The sequence below is a fragment of the Equus caballus genome, chromosome 1 (genome assembly GCF_041296265.1).
Source record: "Equus caballus isolate H_3958 breed thoroughbred chromosome 1, TB-T2T, whole genome shotgun sequence".
Lineage (NCBI taxonomy): Eukaryota > Metazoa > Chordata > Mammalia > Perissodactyla > Equidae > Equus > Equus caballus.
The window spans coordinates 154158727-154175982 of record NC_091684.1 but is presented as its reverse complement, the minus strand read 5'-3'; the positions used below and the strand labels follow the sequence as shown (position 1 = coordinate 154175982).

Here is a 17256-nt window from a genome sequence, read left to right as displayed (position 1 = left end):
TGCCAGTCTTCCTCTATTCTGTATGTGGGTCACCACCACAGCATGGCTACCACCGAGTGGTACAGGTCTGCACCCGAGAACCAAACCTGGGCTGCCGAAGCAGAGAGCGCCGAACTTAACCAGTAGGCCACAGGGCTGGCCCCCAAAAACAGCTCTTTTTGCATGTTTACTAATGTCCCATTGGCCAAAGTAAGTCATGTGGCTAAGATCAGATTCAAGGGATGAAAAACAGACTACCTCTTACTGAGAACAGTTACAAAGCCACATTGTAAGGGGGCATACATTCAGAGATGAAAAGAATGTGTGGCCATTTTTGCAATCCACCACAAGGAAAACCTTGCTTCCCTCTCCTTACAGAGGAAAAGTAATAGACTTTTTGGTCATGGGGCTCTGCTATTTGAACACACTGTAGGAATATCTAATCCAAAAAGTTTTATCTTTAAAGAGAAGAAAATATTTGGATAGTTCTAAAACATTTCAACTTGTTTTACATGCCCTGGACAGCAAAAAACCTCTAACTTCTAAGGACTGACTTAGCATGTACAGTAGTCCCTCCTTAATCACAGTTTCGCTTTCTGTGGTTTTAGTTACCTGTGGTCAACCGTGGTCTGGAAGTAGATAATCCTTCTTCTGAAGTATTGTCAGAAGGTTAATAGTAGCCTAATGCTATGTCATGACGCCTGCGTCAATTCCCCTCACTTCACTTCATCACACAGGCATTGTGTATCATCTCACATCATCACCAGAAGAAGGGTGAGCACAGTACAATATTTTGAGAGAGACAGAGACCACATTCACATAACTCTCAATACAGAACATTGTGATAATTGTTTTATTTTATTATTAGTTATTGTTAATCTCTACTGTGCCTAATTTATAAATTAAACTTTATCATAGGAATGTATGTACAGGAAAAAACATAGCATATATAGAGTTCAGTACTATTTGTGGTTCCAGGCATCCGCCGCGGCTCTTGTAATGTACTGCCTGTGGATAAGGGGGATGGCTGTATTACAACCCCATAAATGAGCCTTACTGTGGATAGGAATGGCATTAAAAATGGGAATATTGATCATCTTTGCTTTGTCTGCAGATTCATGGCCTCCACTAATTACCACCCAGTCTGAAAGGTTCTGTGTGCATGACTTTTTTTTCCCTTTCTCTGAACAAGCCAGGTTAACATGTGAGGAAAGTTCTACTGGTTAAAAACATTAAAACTTGGAATTGAGCTTCTACTTAACCCACAGCCTGACTCAATGTGTGTTTCAGAAAAGAGCACGTCTGAAACAGGAAAATCTACCCTGGGACCGGTAGTGTTGAGTCTTAGAAATTCTGTATGCAGACTAAGTTCCTGACCAAAGGTCAACTGCAGGGAAAATGGCTTATGTCCTGCAGAGAAGGACTATCCTAAAAGTTCCCTAGCTTGCTTGAGTTTAGAAAGATTCTTCCATTGTGTGAGTGTGAAACATTTCCTAGGAAGACAGACTGGTATATCTTTGCCCACCTCTGGAGGACATGAAAAGATTAAAGTCTCTTATATTTAAAGTAGCTCTGTTCTGATTAGCTTATAAAGACTACTAAGCCTTAAAAAGGGCTTATACAAATCTAAATAAGTAAAGAATCCTCAGAGAAGCTAGGAATTAAACTTCTAATGGTTTAAGTACACCGGCCCTTGGTGGGAGAGGATGTAACTACAAAGGGCTAGTGCAAGGCAGTTTTTTAGATGATGAAACTATTCTGTATCCTGATCAATCTATACATGTGTTAAAAATTTATAGAACTGTACACCAAACGAAAAAGAGTCAATTTTACTATATGGCAATTTTAAAATTTTAAAGAAAAACAGTTAACCTGTAAGTTTCTTTTGGAAGGGCCAAATAGCAGTGTTAACTTTCCTTCTTGCCCCAGTGCACAAGCATTCATGAGCCAAAATATCAGTCAGTAGCAGCTATTAATTGCAACTAACCAATTATATGAGATCCAATTTTACAGCCAAATTCATTCTTTTAAAAGCACCAGAAAATACATTCCCAAAAAGAATGAATTCTTTGAGAGAATTGCTCTTATGTTCTTCCCAATTTATATAGTTAAAATGAAAGAAAGAAAAGAATCATGCTGGAGATCTTCTCCCTATTTTAATTTTTTAAAACATTACTAAAACCTAAGTCCTTAATTTCCAGGTAATTTAAGATCTCTTCTAACTTTTATACAGCCAGTACTAACTAAAACAGCTCCCTTTAGAAGCTCTCTTTCTAGTAGATGATATGTATACATGGCATGTTTTTTTTTTACCATATTCATCTAATCAAAAATAATCAAAATATTAAGTGAACCAAATTTCGTACCCACTTTTTTTTTTTTGAGGAAGACTAGCCCTGAGCTAACATCTGCCAATCCTTCTCTTTTTGCTGAGGAAGACTGGCCCTGAGCTAACATCCATGCCCATCTTCCTCTATTTTATATGTGGGACGCCTAGCACAGCATGGCTTGCCAAGCGGTGCCATGTCTGCACCTGGGATCTGAACCAGTGAACCCCGGCCACCGAAAAAGAATGTGTGCACTTTACCGCTGAGCTGGCCCCTCCGCACCCATTCTTTACTATTCTTTTTACGTCTGTGGTAGCAATAGCTTGCTTCAACATAACTTATTCAGAAACCTCCGTATAGAACATTTACTGAAGGCCTTTAAAAATGTTTTCTGCTCTTGACGCAGGTGGCTTTCAAAGCCTGGTCTGCAGCCTGGTCCACAGTGGACGGGAGAGGCAGACGTGGGTCTGTGTGAGGCTCAGGCCAGGACGGGGAAGAAAGAAGGAGGGGCAGCTGTTTACACGTGATTTTACTCCTGGACACTCACCAATGGCAACTTAGAAGTTTCAGACAGGAGGAGCGAGTACACTGCAGCCCCTGCAGCCTCTGGGAAAAATGAGAGCTTCCCTGAGAGAGGTCACATCAACACTGTGACCGTCCTCTCCACAGCTCCGTGTCACCACCTTCCCTACTGGGAGACCCAGGTTCAGACTCCCGCTCTTCTCCCCAGAAGAATGAAATGACTCCTGGGTACTGAGAGAGAAACAGATCAAGGGAAAATGTCTCTGCAGGACTATTTGCACAGGGCTCACAGCACAATGTTGGGTGGCCTGAGCAGCCAACAAACAAATGCAAAACGAGGATCCCTGGGTTGCAGTCTCAAAGCGACTCGGGTCCACTCTTCCTTGTTTTCAGAACTATTTTTTGCCCTTGGAATAAATCTACAAGGATGAATGATTTTCTCCTAAATGTATGCCACTTTCTACTAAGGTTTAATAATCATTTCAACATTTACTGTATTTTGTGAGCTATATTAGTGGATACAGCCCAAAGTAAAGAGACTTCAACGGATGCCTTCTCTATTGCAGAGGAGAACAAGTGCCCTGGTTTCAATGACAATAGTGAGGCCAGAGAAATGAACTGAAGTGAACACAACATGAGCTTGAACTGTACCTTATTCTCCTGAGTCTGTTGCTCCTTTTCAATGGTCTTCCTGAGAGTCGATTCTAGATTATCTTTCTCTCTGCACACTTCCAGGTAACACTCCTGCACAGCAGCCATCTCCTTGTTCATCTGATCTAATTCAGACCTTGGATACACAAAACCGGCAACTAAATGACCACCAAAAAATACAAGGCTGCAGAACAATTTTTCTCTACACTATGGAAGAGAAGAATGACGTGTCTCTACAGTTTAAAAGGCAGCTAAACTCTTTTATTCTCACCTCAGTTGCAAGCGAGTCCCCTCGTAGATCTCAAAGAGCTGCTGCTTCTCCAAAGCGTGCTTTGCTAACAGGCTTTCGCGTATTTGGGCTTTCATGGCTTCGTGGTGCTGCTCGTAAGTCCTCTCACACCTGGAAACAAACAGCGGACAGCAGGTCTTAGGCAGTGCCCAGCACGACTAGAAACGCCAAGATGAATTGGTTTCTCTTCCTTCTTTCCCACTACTTCTCCCTCTAATGCAAATTATAATTCAGGTCGGGTTGGTTTTCCCCAAGCAAGAGCAGCAATAATTAATTTTCAATAGATGATCTTATAAGAATCTTCAAAATTTTCTTCCTTCAAATGTTTCTTGAAAAAGTTAGAAACTTGGATGTGAGGATGCCTCAATCCTTCAAACAGAGATACTAGTCTGTGGTGAGGACTCGTGTATAAAAAATGAATTGAAATAATCGAGGATGTGGTTCCAAAAGTCCGAGTCATCTATATGAAACACAAATACTAGCAACACCCAACTCACAAGTAAGTTATGCTCCAAAAGTCTGTTTCCAAGTTTATGATTTGGTATTTGGAAGACATATTCCCTCCCACAGATTTCTTCCTTATAAAGAATAGTTTCCCAGACTAGGCTTTAAAAACCATTAAGCTATACTATTTCAGTGAACTACAGTTTCGATGGTGCTATGGAACCCAACCCACTACATAACATCATTTCTATGGGAAATGTGTTCCAAATTCTAATTTGAGAAGCCAGGGACTCTTCTTCTCTAATCCAAGATCTCAACAGGGAGCGTTTACTCCGCCATTTCTCTTTAATCTTTTTTTGGGAGGGTTGGGGGAGGGCAGAGAAAGAAAGGGAAGGGTGCCCAGGAGGCCTGCATTAGGCCTCTGGATAGACTTTACCTGTCCACAGCTTCTTGTTTATCACGGTCAAAATCTTGTACCATTTGTCTCATTTGATTACACAAGTCTTGATTTGCATTTCTCAGTTTTTCTTCATTTTCTTTAAGTTCCTAGATACAAAATAATAACATAAGGTTAGAGGAAACAAACATCATTTTCATTGACTAGTCTAATTTCATTTTTTAACATCCTCTGTGCTTTATCTCTACTCTGTAACATTATTTGACATAACAAGATAGTTCTCACAATTCTATGAAAGTCTCTTCATGCCGTGACAAGAGTATTGATTCATTTATTTGACAAGTAGCTTTCTGATAAGAATAAAAGTTAAAATTTTGTATTTAATTTGAAATCTATGAAATGAAAACATTTAACCAGGGAAGTATTGGCTGATGCCTTAAAATAAGTCTTAGAATCCAATGATCTTCAGCAACCATGTCAATAAGCAAAGGTTTACTTTTTGGTCAAGGGCTGGCTGAGGGGGAAAGACCACCTCTATTAGCCATGCCACTGTATAGACAGGAAACTGGATTTTCACTAACCTACCTTCTGTTGAAACTACTACCCCATGACCAACAGTAAAAGGAAATGAGTGGAATCCTTAATCACCTACTAATATACTTGTCTACTAACTCACATTGCCTCTGTATTTTTGAAAAGACTATTATATCCTTTGAATTTAATGAAGCCATGAAAATTCTCAGAAAACATAGGAAAATTATTTAATCACCTGATTTTGTTGTTGTAAAACTTGAATTTCATTTTTGAGTCGCAGAATATCATCTTTGACAATCATATCAGAAGTAGAAGAATCAGGCCATAATTGATTAGTTGGTTTTTCTGAGGTATCTGTTTTAGTCTAAACATTAAAAAGAAGTCAACAGTTTTTCAGGTTTTTAAAATATTCTAAGTACTTGGTTCGAAATAATTTCATACTTACAAAGAAATTATACAAATAATTTCCACATACATTTTACCATCGTCCCCAAATATAACCACAGCACAACGATCAAAACCAGGAAATTAACTAGGATACAATAGTAGTAACTAATCTACTGACCTTATACAAAATTTTCCAGTTTTCCTCTACTGTCCTGTTTCTGCTTCAAGATCCCATCTACAATTCGCATCACATTCAGTCATCAGGTCTCGTTAGTCTCCCTGAATCTAGGACAGTCCTTCAGTCTTTGTCTTTCAAACCCATGATATTTTTGAAGAGTACTAACCAGTTATTTTATAGGATGTCCCTCAATTTCGTTTTTTTTTTTTTTTTGAGCTAACATCTGCTGCCAATCCTCCTGTTTTTGCTGAGGAAGACTGGCCCTGAGCTAACATCCGTGCCCAACTTCCTCTACTTTAGATGTGGGACACCTGCCACAGCATGGCTTGACAAGTGGTACCACGTCCACACCTGGGATTCGAACCAGCAAACCCTGGGCCGCCCAAGCGGAATGTCCACACTTAACTGCTGCGCTACCAGGCCGGCTCCTCAATTTGGGTTTTTCTGACATTACCTTACTATTAAATTCAGGTTATCCACTTTGGGCATGAATGCCACAGAAGTGATGTGTGTACTTTTGAGGAGACACGTAATATCAATATGCCCCTTACTGGTGATGATCAATTGATGAAGGAGGTGTCTGCAGACCCCTCCATTGTAAAAGTTACTATTTTTCCACTTGTAATTAGTAATAAATATCTTATGAGGAGATACTTTGAGACTATGCAAATATCTTATTTTTCATCATACTTTCACCCTCTAAATTTAGCATCTATTTATTTATTTATGTAATCAGTGCTGACTCATAGATATTTTATTCAACAGGTAAAATTTTTTTTTTTTGGAAGATTAGCCCTGAGCTAACATCTGCCACCAATCCTCCTCTTTTTGCTGAGGAAGACTGGTCCTGAGCTAACATCCATGTCCATCTTCCTCTATTTTATATGTGGGATGCCTGCCATAGCATGGCTTGATACGCTGTGCATAGGTCCACACCCAGGATCCAAACCGGTAAACCCCAGGCCACCAAAGCAGAATGTGCGAACTTAATTGCTGTGCCACTGGGCAGGCCCCTCAACAGGTACAATTTTGAAGACTCAACGGATTTTGGCAAATTGTTTCCAGAAAAGTTGTACAAATGTATACTGTCATGAGTCTGTCCAACTCTTTTTTTATTTTCCTGAGGAAAACTAGCCCTGAGCTAACATCTGTTGCCAACCTTCCTCTTTTTTTGCTTGAGGAAGATTGGCCCTGAGCTAACATCTGTGCCAATCTTCCCCCACTTTATATGTGGGTCACCACCACAGTGTGGCTGATGAGTGGTACAGGTCTGTGCCCAGCATCTGAACCCGAGAACCTGGGCCACTGAAGTGGAATGCACCGAACTCAACCACTATGACACAGGGCTGGCCCATGTCCAACTCTCTTTACCTCCACTGGCAGTGACTGTCTTTAAATAATGATTGTATTTGATGGGGAAAAGGGCATCTAACAATTGCTTTTGTTTGCATTTCTTGTTTGGCCATCAGAAGGGAATCTCTTACCTAGCTTCATTGTTCATTTGTTTTACATATTCCCAGATTTGTCTGTTTACATGACTTTGCACATTTTCCTTTTACCATCTGTTTTTTTCTTATCTATTTTTATGAGTTCTTTATTCATTGAGGAGGTCACAAAGATGTTTTTTAAATAGCTATTTGACTTGTTGGTTTACGTATTTACCTGAACTCTGAGCTCTCTTCTACAATGATTAAAAAATATCCTGTGGCAAGGTTCATTCTGCTCACTGGGGCAAGGGGAGGAATATGTATCTCACTGCCATGTGGGATGACAGAACACCACAGCTTGGGCTCAGTCTTCCATTCACAGTCTTCACTTCCTCCAGAGGGAGACTGCTCTAGTGTTGACTTTGCTCTTTTCACTTCTCATCCTTTCCCAGAAGCCACTGCTCCGACCCCAGCCACAAGAGAGAAGAGCTAAGAATACATATTCTGTTAGCTTCTCTCCAGATTTGGGGTTACCAATGAGACTTAAAGGATTTTACTGACTCATTAGGATGGCCTTCATTTTTTTCAACTTAGCCTCCACTTTTTAAAATTTATTATATTCATTTGTGCTTCCTTCCCCACTGGTGAGTTTTTATTACCAGGAATGAAAGTGACATCATACTGATATACTGAAAAACAATATTCATGGCTAGCTATTGCACTCAGTGTGATATACTATCACATTGCAGACACACAGGGTCAGGTACTTGTACCTGTCAGCACAAAACCCTCACAAAGACCTTTAAAAAGAGAAAGATCCCTGGAAACATCACAAAAATTTCTTTCTAAAAGTGAAATACTGAAGACAATATTTTCAAGAAAACTAGAAATATAATACACCAACTCTCATAGGATCTTCCTAATTTTCATGTCTAAAAAGATTCTAGCTAGGAACCTTCTGAGCTGGCTACTGAACATTGTCTAGTCAAGTACCTTGGAATCAGTATACAGCTTTAACCACAACTGGTGGGTAAGGTAATCATCTCTACTGGGTATCAGACACAGAAAGGTCTCTGTGTTTTATTTATTACACTAACAAAAAATTCAGTGTAGATGTGGGCCCTGACTGCTAGTAAGCCAGTCTGGTTTTCTTAAGGTCTTTACCACATTCTACCTTAATGGCCCAGTTGTTCAACCGGAATGAACGGCACAGTATTTGACCTGCTCCCAGTCGCTGCACAGTGCCACGTATGGGCAGACTCTTAATTCCATCACACATGATCCTGGAGATGTCATAGAGCAGCACTGCTCTGAAGAGTCATATGACGTGAAAGCCAAAAAACTGACTCTCTATAATTATAAATATAAACCACTCATGTGGAAGTGTATCTGTGCCATAAGTAATTTCAATATAAAACAAAGAAAGCACCAACATACCTGAGCTAAGGTTCAGACTCAAAATCACGCTCCTACTCTCCTAAATCTTAGCATATTCTCATCAAAATGCTTAAACTAACCGACTCTAATCTAACACAAATTGGGACACAGCTTTCATTCCCATCCTTTTTAAGAAACACATGGAAACAGTTGAAACAGCTTGATTTAAAGATGTTAGATATGCTGGGGGAAAGGGGTTCGTTCTCATTTGGTTGTTAACATTGAAATCAATGCTGTATTCATCAAACATAGTTACTCAGAAGAGGGAACCAGACTGGGCAGGACTTTAACAGTAAAAACACACTATTTATTTCTGGAAAATAAATTAGACACAATTAAAATTCCATAATAACAAGAGCTATAGAACATCTTGCATACTTTGCTTTAAATAGGATTGTTTTAATGAACACAATTCCTAGATTAAAGGATAAAACAGTACTAAAGTAGGAAGTAAAATATTTCCATCCAGGAGGAAAAAGAATACACCAGTTACACTCATTTTCCCCCTTCCTTTTCCTTTTAGTTATTAGGTCTTTTATACATTATTTTCTATTGGCAGTGCAGATGGGTTGGGATTTGGGAAATATGGAAGGGTGAAAAAGGCAGCTATTAAAGGAGGGCAACCCTAAAGATCTCTGTGATAGCATAATCCTGGGGAAATAACCTTGCCTATTTATTGGTCAAGTGTTCTAGTTTCAATTTGCCTGAAGACCGACTGTAACCTCAGAAGTGTCACAAACTCCTCCAGCTCCATTTGCCTCATCTATAAAGTAAGGAGCTAATTGAAGGATATGAAGGTGGATTTCAATGATTCTGACATCATCTGATTCTGTGCCTTTCCCACCTGTCACACCACCACAGTATAATCATAATTTCTTTATATAGAATGATTCTTGTTATAGGAACATGGACCAGATAAATGTCATAGACAAAATGCTAAAGTATTTCCCTGTGGAGCATTTAACTAGATTTTGGAGCACTGTTGGTACAAGCCAATCTTGAGGAAATGCAGATACCTTGTTACATAGAATGCCTCCTTAGATTTGTGGTAAAGGAATTTTACCTAATCGGTATCTCATTTATTAGGTGTCAAGAGCAACCAGAAAATATATTCCCTTAAGTGGCATTTCCTTCGTTAACCTTTATTTCTAAAAAAGTCAAATGAACCTCTGAAAGACTAAGGTTTAATTTAAATACGAAAATTGAAAGAGTGTTTACTTTATGAAGTCTTCTAAAAATGCCATTTTAACTCTACAAACCTCAACCTCGATGCTTTTTTCATCCTTTTCCACCTGTTGGAGATCTTCGATTTTCTTTCGACAGTCTTTGAGATCATTTTGTAACTGAGACACCAGATGACGCTTCACTGAGTTGCTGCCCAGCAAACGCTCCACTTCTGCTTTCAGCTTGAGGATGACCTCATCTTTAGACATCACTTCATTTGGGTCTTCTTGCGGTACACTGCTAATGGGGAAATTATCCTTTTAAGATTAAATCAAGTAACAAATCAAGGACAGTTATTCCTTCAAAGTGACTAACTGCAGTGGTGACCATGTTTTGTGACCTATACAACTATATACTAATACTTCAAAAACAATTTCAAGCTTTATCATATACAAGGATATCATTTTTGCTACATGTTCATATACAGAAATACATTTATTCATATGAAGACCATTCTTAAGTTTAGTCCTGCTGCCTCACTGCAAGCAGTTCAGCCATGCAAAGTTTGACACGGCACACATTTTCATTGGTGGTAAATTGCATGCTGTATATGCATGTCCTTTATGACTCCAAGAGAAACAACATGAAAATAAAGGAGGAAAAAAACAGTAAACAATAGCCATCCTAACCAGATTCCTGTATCTCTTTTATTAAAACACAAGTCTGAGTGGATAGCTGAGCAATTGGGAAAAAATGTCAAAAAGTTGTGCTAATTTAATCCAACTTTAGTTTCAATAAATTTCAAAGTTGGAATGAGAATTTCTGCTCCTTGCCATAAAGAATTAAAAGGACCAGATTTCACTTCCTGCTTAAAAAACTAGAAAAATCAAATAAAATACATTAAACAATATTTTTCAATCATTAGACAACAGGAAGCATAGCATAGAAAACCCTGAGAAAAGGAAAACAAACAAGGTAAGGCCTGTGATTGTCACAGCTTTCTGCCTGGAGAGTTCCAGGCTGGAGCACAGGGGAAGGAAACCCACACAGAGCCCAGCAATCTCACTGAGTTGCAAGGAGTTCTGTTTGGGGAGGCCAAAATGGCTAGAATTTGAGAGAAACACTGTGGGAAAAGAAGCTAAACAGAAAGAGAGATCTGGTGATCTGTGTATGCATGTGAGGAAATTACCTCAAGGCCAGGGAAAGAACCACAGGAAAGGAATAGGGCTGGGAATATTTTGTGCTCCAATGAGCCGTAGTGGGAAGACTTCCGAATTCACAGAGCATCCAATATTGCCTTAGCAATGGGGCCAAATCAGCCCCAGATTAAAGGCTGCTCTAAACCTGATCGATCAAAGCCTATAAAGAAAGGCTTGAAGGGATCAAATGGATTCCAAGTAACTTAAGTGTGTCACAGAAAAAGAATAATATTTTTAAAAACACAATAAAATCTAACAACTAAAACATAAAATTCCAAATGTCCAGCATCCAATCAAAATTTACCAGGCGTGCAAATAAGCAGGAAGGAAAATATGAACTATAACCAGGAGAAAAATCAATCAATAGAAACTGATCCAGCAATGACAGAGACAATAGAATTAAATACATTCCATATGTTCAGGAAGATAGAGAAAAAACATGAATAAGATGAGGAGAAAAATGGAAGATATAAAAAAAGACCCAAACGGGACTTACAGGGACAAAAAATTTCAACATCTGAAATGAAAAATATACTGCATGAGATTAACAGCATATTTAACATTGTAGAAGAAAAGATCAGTGGACATAAAGACATAGCAATAAAACTACAAAATTAAACACAGAGAAAAAGAAGACTGAAACAGAAACACAGAGAGCATATTAAGTTTTCCAACCTATGTGTAAGTAAAGTCCCAGAAGAGGAGACGGGAGAGGGATACAAAAAAATTTGAAAAAATGACCAAAATTTCTCTATTTGATGAAAACTAAAACCCCAGAAAACCTAGAAGCTCAATAAATCTCAAGCAGAAAAAAAACCTTAAGAAAACCACCATAAGTTATAACAACATCAAGCTGCTGAAAACGAAAGATAAATAAAGAGAGAGAGCAGGAAGACTCCTGGAGAGAACCAGAGAGAGGAATCCTGAATTCTGTGTATAGACTTGTATAAGCATCTGTCTAAGCCCTGAACTATGCATGCACAGAACAGACCCTCAAGCCAGCAAAGCAAAGATTTGGAGAATTTAACTGAAACTTGAACCACACACACATCTCACAATGACTAACCCTTGAGGGGTGCATACACAGGACAGATCCAAACCAATGTGGCAAAGGCTTGGAAAAGTGCACTGAGATTCAAAACACCCATGCAAGTTTCTACATAACACAAAAATCACAATGTCTAGTATACAATTTAAAATTACTCCAAATGGAACTAACCAGGAAAATGTGGCCAATCACAAGAGAAATGCTGAAACTATCACAAAGAGTCTTAAACGTTTAACACAGCTATTATATCTATGCTTTATGAGGTAAAGGAAAACATACTTGAAATGAATGAAAAGATAGGAATTCTCAACAGAGAAATAAAAACTATAAAAGAACCAAATAGAAAATTTATCATTAGCCAGGCTCCAAAGAATAGAGATGACAGAGGAAACAATGAGTGAACTTGAAAACAGTTCAACAGCAATTATCTAATATGAAAATAGAAAAATATTAAAAGAAAATGAACAGTGTCTCAGGGAACTGTGGGACAATATAAAAAGATTTAACATATGTGTAATTGCAGACCCAGAAGGAGAGGAGAAAAAGATAGGGGCAGAAAAGATATTTGAAGAAATAATGGTCAACATTTTCACAAATTTGGTAGAAGACATAATAAATTTATGTTTTCAAGACACTCAGTGAACCACAAATGGGTTAAACTAAAAGAAAAACAAACAGACACACATCATAACCAACGTGCTGAAAAGTAAAGAATAAGGAAAAAAATCTTGAAAACATTGAGACAAAAACTACACGTTACACACAGAAAAAATGTTTCAAATAACAATAGATTTCCCTTCAGAAATCACTTAGGCCAGACATAGCAGAAGAACCTATCTTTAAAGTGCTGAAATAAAACAACAGCTGATCCAGAATTCTATAATTAGCAAATATAAGGACATTTTATATAAAGAAACTAAGAATTTATTGCCAACAAACATACTCTAGAAGAAATGCTAAAGGAAATACTTCAAGCTAAAGTGAAATGATATCTTCCCATAGGGAAATCTATACTGAAAACTACAAAACATTATCGAAAGAAACTGAAGAAGACCTAAATAAAAGAAGAGGTATAGTAAACATGTTCAGAAATTGGAAGACAATTCTTTTTCCCTCAGCTTTATTGAGGTATAACTGACAAATAGCAATTTCTTAAGATGTCAATTCTCTCCAGATTGATCTATAGATTCAACACAATCCCAATTAAAGTTCCAGCAGACTTTCTGGAGAAACTGACAGGCTAATAGTAAAATTTATTTTGAAATGCAAAGGACTTAGAATAGCCAAAACAATTTTTTAAAACAAACAACAAAGTTGAAGGACATATCCAACCCATTTCAAGACTTACTATAAAACTATGGTATCAAGACTGTTCATTTTTAGCAAAAAGATCAATGGAACAGAATGGAGAGTATAGAAATAGGCCCACAAATGTATGGTCAATTGATTATTATCAAAAATATCAAGGCAATTCAATGAGAAAAGAAGTTTTTCTGACAAATGGTGTTAGATCAACTGGATACTGGTATGAAAAAAAATGAACATCAATCCTTACCTCACATCACACTAAAAAACTAACTCATAATGGATCATAGACATAAACGTAAGAGCTAAGACTATCAAACTTCTAAAAGAAATCATAAGAAAATGTTTGTAATACTGAGTTACAATAGACACAAGAACCAAGAACTATAAAAGAGATCATTGATAAATTAGAATTCACAAAAGCTTAAATTTTTGCTCTTCAAAAGATACCATCAAGAAAATGAAAAGGTAAACCAGAAAGACATATATCAGACAAAGGGCCTGTATCCTGGAACACATAAAGACCAAACAATATACACAAATGGCAATTAAGCACATCAGGAAAAAAGAAAGAAAAGAAGAAAGTAAAGCACATCAAAAGATGTTTAACATCCTTTGTCATTAGGGAAATACAAATTAACATCAAAATGAGATAGCACTACACACACACTAAAAGCGCTCAAATTAAAAAAGATTGACAGGGGCCAGGCCCATGGCCAAGTGGTTAAGTTCGCGTGCTCTGCTTTGGCGGCCCAGGGTTTTACCCATTCGGATCCCCAAGAGGGGACATGGCACCACTTATCAGACCATGCTGAGGTAGAGTCCCACACAGCACAACCAGGACCACAACTACAATATATAACTATGTATTGGGGGGCTTTGGGGAGAAGAAGAAGAAAAGAAAAAAAAGAGATTGGCAACACATTAGCTCAAGTGCCAATCTTTGAAAAAAAAAAAAAAGATTGACAATACCAAGTTTTAATAATGATGTGGAAAAACTGGAACTCTCATACATTGCTGCTGGGAATGCAAAATGCTACAACCACTTTGGAAAAGAGTATTTATACTATCATACCTAAATAAAATAAGTTAGAGGAGCTATAATGCAAGCATAAAGAGGAAGCAACTGGAGCATAAGTGGAAAGTAAGAGGTAAAATTACCTCCATTAGCAGATGATATAACTATATCTAGACACTTCTATTCAACATTGTACTAGAAATTCTAGCTGCAGCAATTAGTCAAGAAAAAGAAGTAAAAGGCATCCAGATTGGAAAGAAAGAAGTAAAACTATTTCTATTTTCAGATGACATGGTCTCAAATATAAAAACTCCTCAGGAGACCACTAAAAAACTATTTGAATTAATAAATAAGTTTAGCAATGTAGCAGGATTTGAGATCAATACACATCATCAATCATATTTCTGTAAAATAATAATGAACCAGCTGAAAGTAAAATTAAGGAAACAATCCAGCAAAAAGAATAAGAAAGAGAATAAAATACCTAGGAATAAAGTTAATGAAAGAAGTATGTGACTAGTGACACTGAAAACCACAAAACTGCAAAAGTACATGACTAGTACACTGAAAGAAATTAAAGAAGATCTAAATAAATAGAAAGACATCTCATGTTCAAGGATCAAAAGACAATATTGTTTAGATGGCAGTACTCCCCAAATTGATCTATAGATTCAATGCAACCCCTATTGAAATCTTAGCTGGTTTCTTTGTAGAAATGGACAGACTGATCCTAAAATTCATGTGGAAATGCAAGAAATCCAGAATAGCCAAAAAATCTTGAGAAGAACAAAGTTGGAAGACTCACACTACCCAATTTCAAAACTTACTACAAGTCTACAGCAATCAAGACAGTGTGGTACTGGCATAAGGACAGACATATAGATCAATGGAATAGAACTGAGAGCCCAGAAATAAACCCTCACATTTATAGTCAATTGATTTTCGACAAGAGTGCCAAAACAATTTAATGGGGAATAGTCTTTTCAACAAATGGTACTGGGACAACTGGATACTCATGTGCAAAAGAACAAAGTTAGACCTCTATCTCACATTATATGCAAAAATTAACTCAAAATAGATCCAACATCTAATGTAAGAGAGAAAGCTCTTAGAAGAAACCCTAGGTATAAATCTTCAGGACCTTCGATTAGGAAATGGTTTCTTAAATAACAAAAGCACAAGTAGCCAAAGAAAAAGTAGGAAAGTTGGACTTCGTAGAATTAAAGACTTTACTGATTCAAAGAATGCTCTCAAGGAAGCAAAAAGACAGTCCACAGAATAGGACAAAATACTTGCAAACCATACATCTGACAAGGGATTTGTATCCAGAAAATGTAAAGAACAGTTAAAACTAAACAATAGAAAGAACCCAATTATAAAATAGGTGAAACATTTGAATAGACATTTCTCCAAAGAAGATATACAAATGGCCAATAAACACATGAAAAGATGTTCAACATTATTAGCCATTAAATCAAAACCACATCATTAGCAAATCAAAACCACAATGAGAAACCATTTCACACCCACTAGAAGGAGTATAATAAAAAAAATGGAAAATAGCAATTGTTGGCAAGGATGTGGAGAAATTGGAACCATCATACACTGCTGGTGGGATGTAAAATGGCATAGCCACTTTGGAAAACAGTTGGACTGTTCTTTAAAATGCTAAATATAGAGTTACCATATAACCCAGCAATTTCACTCCTAGGTATATATCTAAGAGAAATGAAAATATACGTCCACACAAAAATTTGGGCACAAATGTCATAGCAGTATAAACCATCAGCTGATGAGTGGATAAACAAAATGTGGTATATTCATACAATGGAATATTATTTGTCTCTAAAATGGAATGAAATACAAAGTCCTGACATAAGATGCTAAGTGAAAGAAGCTAATCACAAAAGACCACATATTATATGATTCCAGTTATATGAAATGTACAGAATAGGCAAATCCATAGAGACAGAGAGTAGATTAGTGGTTGCCTGGAGCTGAGGGCAGGAAGGAATAATGAGGAATGACTGGTAGTACGTATGGGGTTTCTTTTGGGGGATATTGAAATGTTCTAAAATTAGGTTGTGGTGATAGCTGCACAACTCTGTGACTATACTAAAAAAACCACAGAACTGTACACTTCAAATAGGTGGATTTATGGTATGTGAAATATATCTCAATAAAACTATAGAAGAAAAAAGAACAAGTACAAACACCTAATGTATGAGTTCCCTTTATATGGAGGCAAACCTAATCTATAGGGTTTAGGTATGAATAATTAGATCTTAAAAGGACAGAGAAAACCAGAAAATGATTGCTGTAACAGTTAAGGTCACAGTTAACCTCAAGGTTATGAATGGAAACAGAAATAAGGGCAGCTGCTGGCAATGTTTATTTCTTGACCTGGGTGGTGGTTCCACGCACACTCACTCTAAAAGCATTCACCAAGCTGTACACTTAGTTTCATGCACTTTTCTTTGTGTTATATTTCACAGCTTTAAAATGTTTAAAAAGTAAAATAAAATTATAAAAGTACTAGAAAAATGCCATCAAGAAATCATAAAAGAGTGATGGATCTAACGACATAAAAATTTTAAACCGGGAAAGTGATAACTTTCTCAACACTGGCTAGGGTGCAGAGGAATAGGTACTGTTACATGATGCGGGTAATAGTGCAAACTACAGGGCTGCTTGGCAACATGTACCAAAAGCCTCAAATACATGCACACCCTTTAGTAAGAATATCCACCCACACCTTAAGGAAATAATCAAAGATGTGAATAACAACTTGACTATAAGGGTGCTATAATAATAATATTGCATTATTTATAAGAAAAAAATTTTAAACAGAGGATTACTAACTAAAATATAGTACATTCAGCCACATACCCATTAGTAAATATATATAACAATCTTTACTGACATCTAAAGATTCCAGAATGTATTAAGT

The 17256-nt window shown here is 37.2% G+C and overlaps 1 protein-coding gene across 11 annotated transcripts in view; it reads right to left on the bottom strand.

The window, feature by feature from the left end:
• Nucleotides 1-17256, bottom strand: part of CEP152 (centrosomal protein 152) — a 92313-nt gene that overhangs the window by 35644 nt on the left and 39413 nt on the right. For 8 of the 11 annotated variants that reach the window (XM_070271334.1, XM_070271365.1, XM_023617852.1 and 5 more), the window contains exons 13-17: nucleotides 9832-10036; nucleotides 5379-5507; nucleotides 4649-4758; nucleotides 3751-3879; nucleotides 3480-3615 (exon numbers count right to left, since the gene is read on the bottom strand). In XM_070271334.1, the coding sequence (XP_070127435.1) occupies nucleotides 3480-3615; nucleotides 3751-3879; nucleotides 4649-4758; nucleotides 5379-5507; nucleotides 9832-10036 (709 nt within the window). The remainder of the gene's footprint in view (nucleotides 1-3479; nucleotides 3616-3750; nucleotides 3880-4648; nucleotides 4759-5378; nucleotides 5508-9831; nucleotides 10037-17256) is intronic. The other 3 variants (XM_070271351.1, XM_070271348.1, XM_070271379.1) reach the window with 1 other exon arrangement.